Consider the following 14,032-nt stretch of genomic DNA (forward strand, 5'->3'; position numbering starts at 1 on the left):
AAAGATTTGATACATTTTATAAGTTTAAAACATGACCACAACAACGTTGAAATACTATATTGCCAGTTGTCACTTCCATACCAGCAAATGTACTGTATGACGGAAGATTCTCAATTCAAGTGCAAGGATCGACTTTTGTTAATTGCTTTAAAATTCAATACGAATGATCTATGTAGATGGATGATTCACTTCCTTAAAAAGCGGAAGTAGAGAATGATTAGAGTAAATAAAACAGTCTTAAACTGTTCAAAATGATGCTGTCCCGGTAGAACTGTATACAAACACTTAATCAGAAAGACGACCGAGTCGGTGTTTACTTAATCCTATTGGATCTGACATCCCTAATTAATGCAAACACTTTTGAAACCACCACATCAAACACAACTTTCCTCTTTGCACCAAACTTTTCTCGGGACATTATTTATCATGATCTTAACACCATCAGCACACTGGGGAATCGCTGTCACCACGTTCCCGCCCGACAAATTATTCTGTCCTTCCTCCATTAGAGATTCCGTGTACATAGTTTCCAGTCTCTGGAGAACATGCAAGAGTACGGAGAGATCCACCCGGAAGAATCCACTAAAAGGGGAGTCCAGGTCCGAGACGACGTAACATAGCATACTGATGGAGAAGACCGTGATGATGCACATGACCAGTTCCATTCGGTAAGAGGAGGCACGTAACAACAGAATGCCAATGAAAGAGAAGAATCCAAGTGATTCAAGGAACGCCCACCTGGAAAATCAAAACAGGACAAATTTTCGTATCACAGACACTCATTTACATATGTAGCAAAAATGAAACCCACGGCCGAGGCAGGTTGTATTAGGATACTAATTGCGAAGAAAACGTCGAGATGACTGGGGAAAACAGCTAGCATCATATATATTTCATCTCTAAACCCAAGGGCTCTAGAATTTCAATGTCACATTCAGCTGTCAATGCGATAGATCCCAGGGAACTCGAAATAAAAGACCACAGAGTCTTTCGCATCTGCTTCTTACTTGGATATTTTATTGAACATATATGTTAACGGAAAACTCTAACAACTCGTCTTTATGACAAAAGGGATTACTTCAGCTTCTCTATCGCAGACTTCCCATATTTATGTAGCAATATTCCATTATCACCTACATATGGTGTTTATGTCAATTGATTCGATACGCAAGAGCATGCTCTGCATATGATAAGTTTTGAAATCGAGGCAGGCTACTAAGAAATAAATTGATGTTACAGGGGCTTTGACAGTCTCGTTTAAAGTAGGTATTTCACAAATTCTATTTTTGTTTAAAAGGTATAACTTACAAATACAGCCAATCATAATAGGTCGAATACTGTCTGACGTGTTTCATTCCAATGCGCAATTTCCGAGTTCCCCAATAGTTCTTTCCCTTTGTCAATATCTAACAACATCCCATAGAGGGAACCAACGCGGAAGGCCGGGGTTCAAATACCGACCGCCACATTCCTAAGTCATTAAAACAGGTAGTGACAGTTTCATCGCCAAACGCTCGGCATCAGGTGTGAATTTCACGGGTCCTCGGAGATTACCTTAAAACCGGATGTCCCGTGTCACAGTAGGTGTGGCACGCTAAAGAAACCTCACTGCTCAATGGGCGTAAGCGCCGAGCATAGGCTTAAAGAAGCCCTTTACCGGTTTTGGTGACGTCTCCATGTGAGTGAAAAATTCTCCAGCGAGACGTTAAGCAGGATACATACAATCAATCAATCCCATAAAGGGTCACGTCAGAGGTCAAATTTGCATAGAAAATTGACCAATCTCTACAAAGGCGGAAGTGTCATCAGCATCCAATGAGAATCCTAATTATATACTGTATTTGGTTACTTATTAACGATGGCGACAGATGAAGAAATGGAATTAATATAAGCGATTAAAACAATTTTAAAGATATTTTATCTCGAGGCTTTGAAAAATGAAGAACAGATACTTAAATGTCTTTTTTGTTGAAGTATATCTTCGTAGGGGTTAAAGATCCCCCGATGTCGCCATAGTTTAAAATTTAAACAAAAATACGCGATAAATAAGTCACGACCATGAGCGGCGCCATTTCCCCCCTCTCCCTTACGTAAACAATGCATGAAATATGAAGCGGAAAATTTGATTGGCTGTTGCAAATTTGACCTCTGATATGACCCTCTATGGGATGTTGGTAAATGTTTGAGTAGCAAGTATGTGGGCGGATCTAACATCTGATTTTTAATTAGATTGCGTTTGTGTAGCGAGTATGTGGGCGGATCTAACATCTAATTTTAATTAGATTGTTCCCTTTGTGGAACTTATACGCACAGTGAGACGTAAAACATACTTTCGTCCACACGCGGTGGGTACAAATGCTTATCGCTGCCTTCATATATTGCCTAAAGGTCGATTATCAGACATCGTGCAACCACCCAAACTGTAGGGACACACAATATTAGTAAGTTTATTAGTGTCTAATATAGCTGAAACAAAAATCGATAATCACCATTTTTCTTTGATTACAATATCACTTGTGCAGAAAAGGAAATAAAAAATATTTCATATTTAATTTAATAGCCTAATTCTAGTCAAAGATTATTCTTGATATGGTCAGTTAACAGCTGATACAAACAAAATTTATACCGGTACTTTCATCCGTATTTACATAGCTAGTCTATAATATATGTATACATCTTGTATAGTATATAAACTTGACTAACTTGTTACTAATGACTGTCTATAGTATATAAACTAGACTAACTTGTTACTAATGACTGTCTATAGTATATGAACTTGACTAACTTGACCGGGTGGATTTTGGTGTGAAGGACGCCGATTCTGTCTGAACATATACTGTTAAGCTTCATGATGTGCGACAGGATCTTCTCACACAGAACACGGTCCACCTGACATTTCGGACCAGCGTCCACCTGACATTTCGGACCAGCGTCCACCTGACGGAGGAGGTCCACTATGTTCCAGATTTTTACTAAAACAAAATGAAAATACGATTTCATCATCGAACGAAAACACTTTCACAAAAAATTTCAAAACAACTTTACAGAGAGATCAAATATGCATGTAGTGTATACATATTGTGTCCGTTAGTGTGTTCCTCATACAAACACCAAATTCATAAATTGAACAATGCCTTCCAAAGTTTAGAACACATTAGTTGACCCTGCGTTGTCTTGTTACCACTGAAAATTGATCTCATTAACACCGGATCCTTAGTCGTGATTCGTGAATAGGACGAACTGCCGTGGTTATTTTAAAAGCATGACTTCTTGCTATATACCGCAGTTACATACAGTCATGAGCTTTTAGTGTTTGAAAAACATTGAATTTCATTAAAAAAACAAAACAAATATCAGCTGTAAGGTTCCGTGGGGATCCGGGTTAGAATAGGTCCTCAGTTCCCCTTGCTTGTCGTAAGAGGCGACTAAATTGGGCGATCCTTCGGATGAGACCGGAAAAACCGAGGTCCCGTGTCACAGCAGGTGTGGCACGATAAAGATCCCTCCCTGCTCGAAGGCCGTAAGCGCCGAGCATAGGCCAAAATTTTGCAGCGCTTCACCGGCAATGGTGACATCTCCATATGAGTGAAATATTCTCGAGAGGGACGTAAAACAATATACAATCAACCAATCAACTGTAAGACATTTTAAGGACAGAAAGGCGCGGGATAGATTAAGACAAAAACCTTTATCTTCCGAATACAGTCTAACCTTTGACGTCCTCTGTAGGTTTGTTCTGGTAAGATGAAGGCTCGCGATTAAGAAGTTGTAAAATCATAAATATCGCCTCCGCCTTAACTGCTCGATATATGTGGCACCGGATTGAAGGATGAGCAAGTGTCATTTTCGTAGAAAATGTAGCAATTTGGTCCACCATGCTGATTTCACTGATTACTTTCTCCATGATATGATGCTGCTTCGACAAAGCTTGTTGAAAGGCAAATCCAAATGACGTCGCATATACCAAGCCTGCTGGTGCGAGAAAGCACGCGATAGCGTCATTGATATCCGGGACTGTGGCAAACTCTTCTGGTGGCCACAGGAAGTTGACGAAAGGTACGTAGAGATACAATGTCAAGGGACAGAGTGCCAGGGAAATAACAGCTGGCAGCGCTATGATGAATAAATCAAGAGGCCGGTTATGAAATGCACCAAGACTATCAATGACCTCTCTGTCAAACGCACTATAGAAATTGTCTTCTTCAGGGTAGACCTGTAAATTCTCCTTCTCTATATCGTACAGCTTTACAGTAGAGCTCATCTTCTCTTTGGTGTTTTTCTGCCTCTTTACGAGTAACATGAAGCGTTTGTAGTGAGACTTAAAAAGAAGGACCAATCCAGCTGTAAAAGAAACATAAAATCTAAATATGTTATTTTATTAATTTACCATCTTGATTTCATTTTACAACATTGTCAATGCCTTTATGTGTACATACCTATAGCAATCATAAAAATCAAGCCAAAGGGGGGAGTCACTATTTCTACTGCTGAGGGGCGCACTTCCGGTTCTGCGTCACTTTCAAATTCCGGTTTACTATTTGGTTCTGTATCAGCGTTAGATGTACCCTCTGGCTCTGAAATGATTTCATTAGTTGGCAATGTTCCCTCGGGTTCAGATGCGGTTTCCTCTGGTTCAGTTTCAGGTAAATATGTAATTGTATTTTCTGGTTCTGTTTCCGGATACAATGTTCCTTCTGGTTCTGTCTCAGGAGATGATGTTCCCTCTGGTACTGTTTCTGTTTCTGGAGACAATGTTCCTTCTGGTTCTGTTTCTGGAAACAATGTTCCTTCTGGTTCTGTTTCTGGAGACAATGTTCCTTCTGGTTCTGTTTCTGGAGACAATGTTTCTTCTGGTTCTGTTTCTGGAAACAATGTTTCCTCTGGTTCTGTTTCTGGAGACAATGTTCCCTCTGGTTCTGTTTCTGGAGACAATGTTTCCTCTGGTTCTGTTTCTGGAGACAATGGTCCCTCTGGTTCTGGAGACAATGTTTCCTCTGGTTCTGAAGACAATGTTCCCTCTGGTTCTGTTTCTGGAGACAATGTTTCCTCTGGTTCTGTTTTTGGAGACAATGTTCCCTCTGGTTCTGGAGACAATGTTTCCTCTGGTTCTGAAAACAATGTTCCCTCTGGTTCTGTTTCTGGAGACAATGTTCCCTCTGGTTCTGAAGACACTGTTCCCTCTGGTTCTGTTTCTGGAGACAATGTTCCCTCTGGTTTTGTTTCTGGAGACAATGTTCCCTCTGGTTCTAAAGACAATGTTTCCTCTGGTTCTATTTCTGAAGACAATGTTCCCTCTTGTTCTGTTTCTGGAGACACTGTTCCCTCTGGTTCTGTTTCTGGACACAATGTTCCCTCTGGTTCTGTTTCTAGAGCCAATGTTCCCTCTGGTTCTGTTTCTGGAGACAATATTCTTTCTGTTTCTGGAGACAATGCTCCCTCTGGTTTTGTTTCTGGAGACAATGTTCCCTCTGGTTCTGTTTCTGGGGACAATGTTCCCTCTGTTTCTGGAGACACTGTTCCCTCTGGTTCTGTTTCTGGAGACAATGTTTCTTCTGGTTCTATTTCTGGAGACAATGTTCCCTCTGTTTCTGGAGACAATGTTTCTTCTGGTTCTGTTTCTAGAGACAATATTTCTTCTGGTTCTGTTTCTGGGGATAATTTTCCCTCTGCTTCTGGTTCTGGAGACAATGTTCCCTCTGTTTCTGTTTCTGGAGACAATGTTCCCTCTGGTTCTATTTTTGGAGACAATGTTCTGTCTGATTCTGGAGACACTGTTCCCTCTGGTTCTGGAGACAATGTTCCCTCTGGTTCTGTTTCTGGAGACAATGTTCCCTCTGGTTCTGTTTCTGAAGACAATATTTCCTCTGGTTTTGTTTCTGGAGACAATGTTCCCTTTGGTTCTGGAGATGAAGTTCCCTCTGGTTCTGTTTCTAGGGATGTTAATTTTCCTGGTTCATTTTCAGGAGACATGGTTCCCTCCCGTTCTGTTCCTGGGGGTAATGTGTCCATTGTAGACAAAGTTCCTTCTGGTTCTGGAGATAAGGTGTCATCTGTGTCTAACTCCAGAGACAATGTTTCTGGGTCTGTATGTGGAGACCATGCTCCCTTTGTTTCTGGAGAAGATGTAGCCTTGAAATGTGTTTCTGCTCCAGGAGAGGGCTTCACTGTTGGTTCTCCTGATGTTCCTTTCGGTTCAGTTTTTGGAGATGAGTTTACTTCTGTCTCTAAAGATGAAGTATCCTCTTGTTTTGTTTCTGGAGACGAAGTTTCCTCTATTTGAAGTAAATATATTCCCTTGAGCTCAGATTCAGGATAAGGTGTACTTTCTGTTTCTTGTTCAACTTCCGGTACGATTGTTTCTTCAGATTTCGGGTCTGGTGAAAAGGTACTTTCAGGCTGTCCCTCTGGTACAGATTCTGGCGCTGTAATCCCAGGCTCGGATTCTACTGTTTTTATCTCTAGAACGAATTTTGGTGTTATATCCGTGTTGTTTCCAGAAGTCGTGGTAGGAGTTGGTTTCGATTCAGGAACTGGTCTAAATGTTGAAGCCGATACATATAAGGTATCTGAAATATGTACAAAGTAACAATTCGAATAAAAAATTACATTGAGAAAGACAGATAAAAAATGAACACAATTCAACCAACACTCACCCTGTTTTACCAGAACAAACATATAACACACACAAACAAAATGAAAGCTTTCCATTGGCATCTTCATTTCAAAAATCATCTTAACGGATTGATCCTTTAATTTAAAGTTTTAGCTGGAACATCGGTTTATAGATACATAGCGCACATATCGATTAAAGAAGGCAAGAATTGATGACGGTTCCTGAGTCTACACGGTATATATTGACAAACACTGTTTAACCGGTTAAATAGAACATTGATCAATATGCCGATATTGTTCAGATATCTTATTTACGTCTTACATTGCAAGGATTTTCTCCCCAATTCCACCGAGGCATCATGAACAGACAACATGATTTACACGATGTTGAGTATAGTTTTAGTGATTGCTCTACAAGAATTCCTCGGGGATTCATATCTCATTTGTGCATTTAAAACTTGGAGATTATAAAATTTCTAGTTATTCCCTTATATACGTACGAGTATACGAAGACGAATTTGAATTCTTGACGCTAACGAAAATTTTGGCGTCCAATTAAAAAAGAATGGTTCCCATCAGTCACGTACCTCAGATCACTTGACTCGACACTAATTTAGTGTTTCGGCGGTGTGATGTTAACGAGGTTAATTGCTAGTAAATTGATAAATATATCGCTGCAAATCCGTCATCATCAGAGGTTTATTTGCATATCTGTTACACCGCCGATACACTAAATTGGTGTCGAGTCAAGTGATTTGAGGTACGTGGCTGTTGGGAGCCATTCTTTTTTAAACTGGCCTCATTTTCTCAAACTATGTGAGAGTGTGTTTCATAAATCACTGAAACACCTCTTTGTTGATTTTTAATATCAAAACTGATACTATTAAATCCCATCATATGTAAAAACATAGCAATTAAAATTCAGTCTTTTATATAAAAAGGTGACAATTTTGACTCTGTAAATTACTAATCCATCTCTATCATACTAATCATATTAATTTAAGATAGAGTGGGAAATATAAGTCCATGATCTTTGACCTACGATTACATCCACAGTCTGAATTTAAGAAATTTCATTCATGTCGCACACTTACTAAATCAACAAAAAGAAAACAGCTGCGCGCAATGGGTCCAGGCTAACTAATTGCAGAACCCCCGCCAAAATTTCTTGATTTTAGTCAAACAAATTAAATATTCGATATGGTTCACCGCCAAATTCTAATTATAGAACTCGGATGTTACAATTTTGGTCATTGGCAGCACTGCTGTAAGTCATATGTATTTATTCAACAGAACTCCGTGTAAAGAAATAGACATTGACAAATTCTTCCGATACTTCATTCATCACAGCAGGGGTGGCACAGGGCTCTGTCTCGGGACCTTTATTATTTTGTATATCAATGATCTATCATTGCGTAATATTAAAAAAAAAGGTATCATCGTCCAGTGAGGATTTACTTCAAACGACATCCTGAAATTGAAGATTACAGAAGTAGATGAGTTTGAATCCATCGAAATAAAAGTATTTGCTTTTGGATACGTATCAACAAACTAAATCTAATTCACAAAATTATGTTTAATGTTCAAATTTCTTACCATCATTATTTCTATAGAAAAAATTATAGGGGTTCAACTCTTTGGTTCACGCACATGGACTCATTTTGTAAATCTGTCAAAAATTACATCTTTTGCAAAAAATCAACAAATGTTTTCCACTTCTACCAGCAACTTTTGCAATGCTAATATTATTGTCTAATGGTTTGGGGGAGCTCGTTCTCCACATTTCAAAACTCAAGAAAATACTAGACTACTTGTTGTGATCCATGATGCACCTTCTCACTGCCACTACTTGAGAAACTTGGCATTGGTTGGTTGACTACATTTGAACAAGTACAATTTCACAAATATGTGTTATTAAGTAAAATGTTCGCTGGCACGAGTCCCAGTCACCTCAATCATTTATTCAGTTATTACTCATCTCAAGTGTTAGTGACCGACCGATCTCTGTCAAATCGAGATCTTTATTTACCTGTATTTAAAACTAGTTTGTGACAAAGGTCTTTTCAAGATTCCCGTGAAAACTCTAAAATGAACTTCCCCTTTCTCTACACAATTCATCATCAATATCTAGTTTTAGACACGTCAAACGTTTTAATTGTCTCCATGTCAGGATTACATAATCCACCCTTCATTTGTTTGTATTGTCGGAATGCAAGTATCTATGAGAGAGTACAAAAATTTTATTCGACTTTGAATATTGACAGTACTTTTCGTGTAGAAAATATGTCAATCTTATATTTTTGGAAAGCAGATGTTGGGTTAAAGATATGTATAATGTATGCACATGCGCACACTGCAGATATATTGTACAGATATAATTGGTATTTCTAGGTCAATACGATGCTTTAGCTTCCCGAGAACTACAATATTCAATTTCTTATGGACGCCCCCCCCCCCCCCCCCCCCCACTCCCTGTTCCATATCTATACATGTACCTATCCAAAAAGTCAAAATTGTGGTTTACAATGAGGAAACAAAATTGAAATAAACAATATTTTAATATAACCTTGTCGTAAAATGTGGTGTAGATGTGTTAAGCACCTTACGGAATCAGGGTAACCAACAGGGAGATTAAGCTTCTTAGTATATTTGTACTGTTAGTCTGGTAGTATAATTATAACCTCTACAAAAAAATCATCATATCGTTTCTCTTAGGTGTCACGACGAGCATGTGCAATGACCAAGTTTGAATTGTGCAGATTGCCTTTGAAGGAATCCAGAAAATTGAAAATTATTTAGAATATTTCTTTTAAAACCAAAAGATAAACATACATGTACTTCAAAATCATGTTCTAAAAATAAAGCAAGGATTTTTCTGAATGATATACAAAAATACGTGCCTGTACTATGTATCTTGGTTTTATATTTATTTGGATGTGTATTAACAAAACATGTTTTCAGGCGTCTGCAACATTTCTCGTAGTGTTGTGGACTTAGATATACAATGTTTTAGCCTGTACTGTATAAAACCCATCCATTATTTTTACAGTGGGTATTTTCGATATACAATGTTTTATACTGTATGTAAACCCATCTATTATTTGCAATTAAAATGTATATTACTGGCATTCGATTTACGATAACATTCTGATGTTCATATACACGTATAGGAACGCGAGTCCGAAAAAAAAAATCAGAATTATCACCATATGCAACCGTACTTTAGGAATACTGTCCTATTATGGAGAATGATGCAAGTGTCATTATTGTAATAGGTGGGTGTAAATGCAAAAATTACAATACACAAGCTCTCCTATTGTTAATTAAGTTGACCATTTTTTCCCACTATCTGTGTCTTTGTGGTTCGTAATGTACTCGCCCGAACGGGCTGTACCACCTTCTACCATACCGCTTGGGATGGGGTTTATCGTTTCATCACCAAAGGTGGCCGCCAGCTTGCTTCGTTTCTGGAGGAGCCTGGTCACGTGCTCTACAGATGTCAGGGACACGAGCGTGGACGGTGCAGCGTTATATATACCCTGCACAAATTAAGAGTTTGATGGTAAGTCATTTATTTCTATATATATATATATATATATATATATATACAATGCATGTAGAAGCACTTAAAGTATATTCTCATCCCGAATTAGACATTCCCGTGGGGATCCGGGTTAGGAATAGGTCTGTTATGTACAACGCAATTTTGAAAAAATTACGCACTTTGAAAAAAATTTCCGTTTTTGGGACAAAGGCAACGCGTTTTGAAAACAATGTATTATTTTTCAAAGTGCGTTGATATCGACCAGATTAACGCACCTTGCAAAAATCAAATTTTGCACGGCTTGGTCGATTTTCTTGAAGCTTTAAGAAATGCAATCAATTTGAATGATTTACGGGTAAAAAATCAAAGATTTGCATGTATCTTTGTTTTTCTCTTCCTTAAATTTTGCAGCCTTTTTCCGGCAATGCTGAAGAGGGACGTTTAAACAATACAATCAACATCACTTACTGCACGGTTAATCTCACAGTTTGTCTAAAGAGAGATAACTCGTATAAAAATAATACCTGCATTGCCCAATCTAATTAAAATTAGATGTTAGATCCGCTCACATACTCGCTACACAAACGAGTATGTGAGCGGATCTAATATCTAATTTTAATTAGATTGTGCATTGCCAGGCCATCTAATTTATAGTGCATTATGTACATGTTGTAATGCCAAAAAGATATGTTTCCACGATCCAAAGTACTTACGAGATGTTGGCTCATTCAGTAGAAATTTAAACAATAGCAATTCATTTCAACCATCTGGACTTAAGAGCCAACATGGTAAAATCATCATATTCTCCTTTACCAAAGACTAACCTTTTTTCTTCTCTCTCCCAGCCTTACAAAATGGAATAATTGATGTTAAATATTGTCTTACAATTATCCCTGCATCTTTATGTAAGTGCAATTGTTTAAAAAAAGAAAAAAATAGCATCCACGGCGGGATTCGAACCCGCGACCTCTGGATTAGAAGTCCAGCGCGCTATCCGCTGCGCTACGCGGACCATACATGCCTGAAGAAATACTTTAAATATGAAAATAAAATAATTTGATTTCTTAGTAAAATTAAATAATGCATTGAATTCAAGTGCTGAAAATATTTCCTATTTTGCCATAACAGCCTTTGATATATTTACAAAAATTAAATCACCCAATCTATTATCATCTGTAATGAAGGAATACTCCAACCGTTTTGGTTTTATAAACTAGTGTCTCTGAATATACTTCCTCTTTGATCTGTACTGGGTGAACATTATTATCATTGATTATGGAAAAGCTACATGATGTGAAGCCGGGGAAGTCAAAGGAAGACTGTCAGATGTCGTCCCCAGAAAGACAGAGGCGAAGTACCTCCTCTGGAAAACGACAACCTGTACCTCCAGCTTTAAGACTTATGTCTCCCTTTGACAGCGATCAAGAGCTCAATGACTTGGAGGTAGCTAGCGTTTTAGAAGGTAAAGTTGTCCTACTTTCTGTTGAGAATTTGACAGCTCGTCATATCTCTCTCCGTCAAATTCTCAATAGAGAATAATCGTGTCCATATATGGCAAGAAATAAGGACTCTGTTTTGTACCCAAGGTTACATGCTCTATATTTCATTACACAAAAGTTACAGATGGGGTACAATACAAAGCTTCTCCGTTGTCAACTTCCCATAGTTATGTAGCAATATTCCATTATCACCTTCATATGCTGTTTATATCTCTCAACTGCAGGGTTGTCACTAGAAATGATTGAAGACGAGTCCCAGACTCGTTTATAAGCAGCTCGAGTTCCATGAAATTTGGGTAATTCCCATGAATATTTAGTGAGTCTTTTTTATATAAGACAATTAAAATGAAAGCAGTACAAAACATCATTTTTAAGATTTATTTTTAATCATTTGCGACTTGGCCTCGGACGACTAAGCTCAATTAAGCCAACAGAATTACTTCCCCAAATCTCCTATCATCACAACAACCCTATTCAATATTAACAGCATTTTAATCAAATTATCATTGTGATAAAATAGATGCGTACTAGTTTTGTTTGCCGACGATCTGTAAAACCTACCAAGTCCAAAGTTTACAAACTATGCTACTTTCGATTTCAATATTAAAAATGGCTAACGGAAGACAAACATTTCAATATAGATCCTGATTTGTATAAATATAAATAAATATGAATAACTGCCAGTGGCATCCCAAATGAATTTTCTGCATCTAGGATGCAGATTCTTGCGTTAGTGACAACCCTGCAACTGATTTGATACACAAGAGCTTGTTCAGTGTATGGTCAGTTTTTAAATCGAGGCAAGCTACTGACAAACAAGTTGATGGTACAGGGGTTTCAACAGTCTCGATTGAAGTCAGCATTTCGTAAATTCTATGGTCGTTATAACGATCTAGTTTGTCAATACAACCTATCATTGGGTCAAATGCTGTCTGACATGTTTCATACCGATTGTTAGGCCGTTCTTGGCACACTGATTTTCACTACGAATAACTCCGTTTACCTGATGAGGATAGAGGGCTCATGGAGGGTGTGACCGGTCGACAGGGGATGCTTACTCCTCCTAGGCACCAGATCCCACCTCTGGTGTGTCCAGGGGTCCGTGTTTGCCCAACTATCTATTTTGTATTGCTTATAGGAGTTATGAGATTGATCACTGTTATCTTCACCTTATATTTATATATATATACTGTCTGTGTGTGTATGTATGTATGTATGTGTGTGTTTATATATATATATATATATATATATATATATTCTGTGCAAATTAAGCGCAACAGCTGATAATGTGGGCTATAGACTACTGCACAGTGTGCTGTGGAAGAAACAGAAAGTAGATACATGTATGCTTCAATCAAGTGGTGTTTTATTGTGTTAAATTAGAATTTTGCAGGCAATATTGAATTTGTTTGTCTAACCTGTGTGACATACATGGTCCTCAACCTCTATTCTGGTGATGCATAAAAACATTTTCTATCAAAATAATTTGGTAATTATTATTCCTTACAGGGAAACAACAAGGGAATGACTGCATATCACCAACAAAGTTAAAGAGACATGAAACACCTTTCAGGGTAAGAAATTTTTTATTGTAGGTGATTAAATCCTTTTCCAATTAACTGTAAATTTGTCAGTATAGTATATCTGTTAAGAACTTATAATAAACTGGGATTAAATTTATTTTAGCCTACAACTGTCATGACCAACTTGCAAAGAGGAAATGTGCAAACAACAACTCCTTTATTCAAAAGTGAGTCTAATATGTACTTTTATGATTAATGCAATATTTTCTGATTAATTTATTGAATCACTGTGGTAAAATTGCTTTTGTTCTGTTTAGACATCTCTCTTCATCAAATGGCAGCTCAAGGAGAAGTTACTCATCTTCAACAAGAAATCAATGATGGTATGTTTTCTTTCAAGGGCCTGTGACGGAGATGTACATGTATCATGTAGAATGTTTGTAGGATATGGATGTGATATTTCAAAATGATTTGTACATTTAAATGTCAAATTTTTTAATATTGAAAACATCCTCTATTTACCGTTTGAATGTATTCAAATAAATACTTTTATGGTCAAACAGTATTGCACAATATCTTTTAATGTACTAATCACTAGTAATTTCAATGAAATCAGGATGTGATGTGAATAAAATGGATGCCAATGACATGACAGCCCTTCTCTGGGCATGTGCAAATGGGCAACAGCCTGCTGTTGAGTTATTGATCAAATCTGGTGCCGATATCAACATCTCTGGAAGTCATGGTGAAAATGCTCTTCTATTGGCTAGTAGTAATGGTTACCTGGGGATTGTTGAGATTTTACTCAAACTTGGCATGGATGTTAATGTCACTGATGAGGTAAGTCGTTCATA

At 37.7% G+C, this 14,032-nt stretch overlaps 2 protein-coding genes and 1 non-coding gene across 5 annotated transcripts in view; 1 reads left to right on the plus strand and 2 right to left on the minus strand.

The window, feature by feature from the left end:
• On the minus strand, positions 1 to 10,141 carry LOC125649469 (mucin-2-like). Of its 2 annotated transcripts, none has more exons than XM_048877027.2 (5): positions 10,022 to 10,141; positions 4,437 to 6,566; positions 3,712 to 4,341; positions 2,786 to 2,972; positions 1 to 738 (listed from the first exon to the last, which is right to left on the minus strand). In XM_048877027.2, the coding sequence occupies exons 2-5, from the start codon at positions 6,007 to 6,009 to the stop codon at positions 375 to 377; spliced, it is 2,754 nt and encodes a 917-aa protein (XP_048732984.2). In that variant the 5' UTR covers positions 6,010 to 6,566; positions 10,022 to 10,141; the 3' UTR covers positions 1 to 374. The 2 variants fall into 2 exon arrangements, with proteins under 2 accessions (XP_048732984.2, XP_056021087.1); XM_056165112.1 differs by lacking the exon at positions 10,022 to 10,141 and adding an exon at positions 6,654 to 7,172.
• Positions 9,977 to 14,032, plus strand: part of LOC125649476 (ankyrin repeat family A protein 2-like) — a 7,745-nt gene continuing 3,689 nt past the window's right edge. Inside the window, exons 1-6 of one of the 2 annotated variants that reach the window (XM_048877046.2) lie at positions 9,977 to 10,174; positions 11,441 to 11,618; positions 13,165 to 13,229; positions 13,342 to 13,405; positions 13,496 to 13,561; positions 13,795 to 14,018. In XM_048877046.2, the coding sequence (XP_048733003.2) occupies positions 10,109 to 10,174; positions 11,441 to 11,618; positions 13,165 to 13,229; positions 13,342 to 13,405; positions 13,496 to 13,561; positions 13,795 to 14,018 (663 nt within the window). In that variant the 5' untranslated portion in view covers positions 9,977 to 10,108. Of the gene's footprint in view, positions 10,175 to 10,926; positions 10,945 to 11,440; positions 11,619 to 13,164; positions 13,230 to 13,341; positions 13,406 to 13,495; positions 13,562 to 13,794; positions 14,019 to 14,032 lie in introns of those variants that run through there. The other variant, XM_048877047.2, reaches the window with a different exon arrangement.
• Positions 11,096 to 11,168, minus strand: Trnar-ucu (transfer RNA arginine (anticodon UCU)). Its single transcript has one exon. It is a non-coding gene; the product is annotated as a tRNA-Arg (tRNA).

Source organism: Ostrea edulis, chromosome 5, assembly GCF_947568905.1.
Source record: "Ostrea edulis chromosome 5, xbOstEdul1.1, whole genome shotgun sequence".
Lineage (NCBI taxonomy): Eukaryota > Metazoa > Mollusca > Bivalvia > Ostreida > Ostreidae > Ostrea > Ostrea edulis.

Coding starts and splice junctions, on each gene's coding strand:
- LOC125649469 (XM_056165112.1), bottom strand. CDS start 6,732: ATGATTTTTGAAATGAAGATGCCAATGGAAAGCTTTCATTTTGTTTGT. Junction 4,342..4,436: donor GATTTTTATGATTGCTATAG/GTATGTACACAT, acceptor TTTCTTTTACAG/CTGGATTGGTCCTTCTTTTT. Junction 2,973..3,711: donor ACCTACAGAGGACGTCAAAG/GTTAGACTGTAT, acceptor ATTTTGTTTTAG/TAAAAATCTGGAACATAGTG.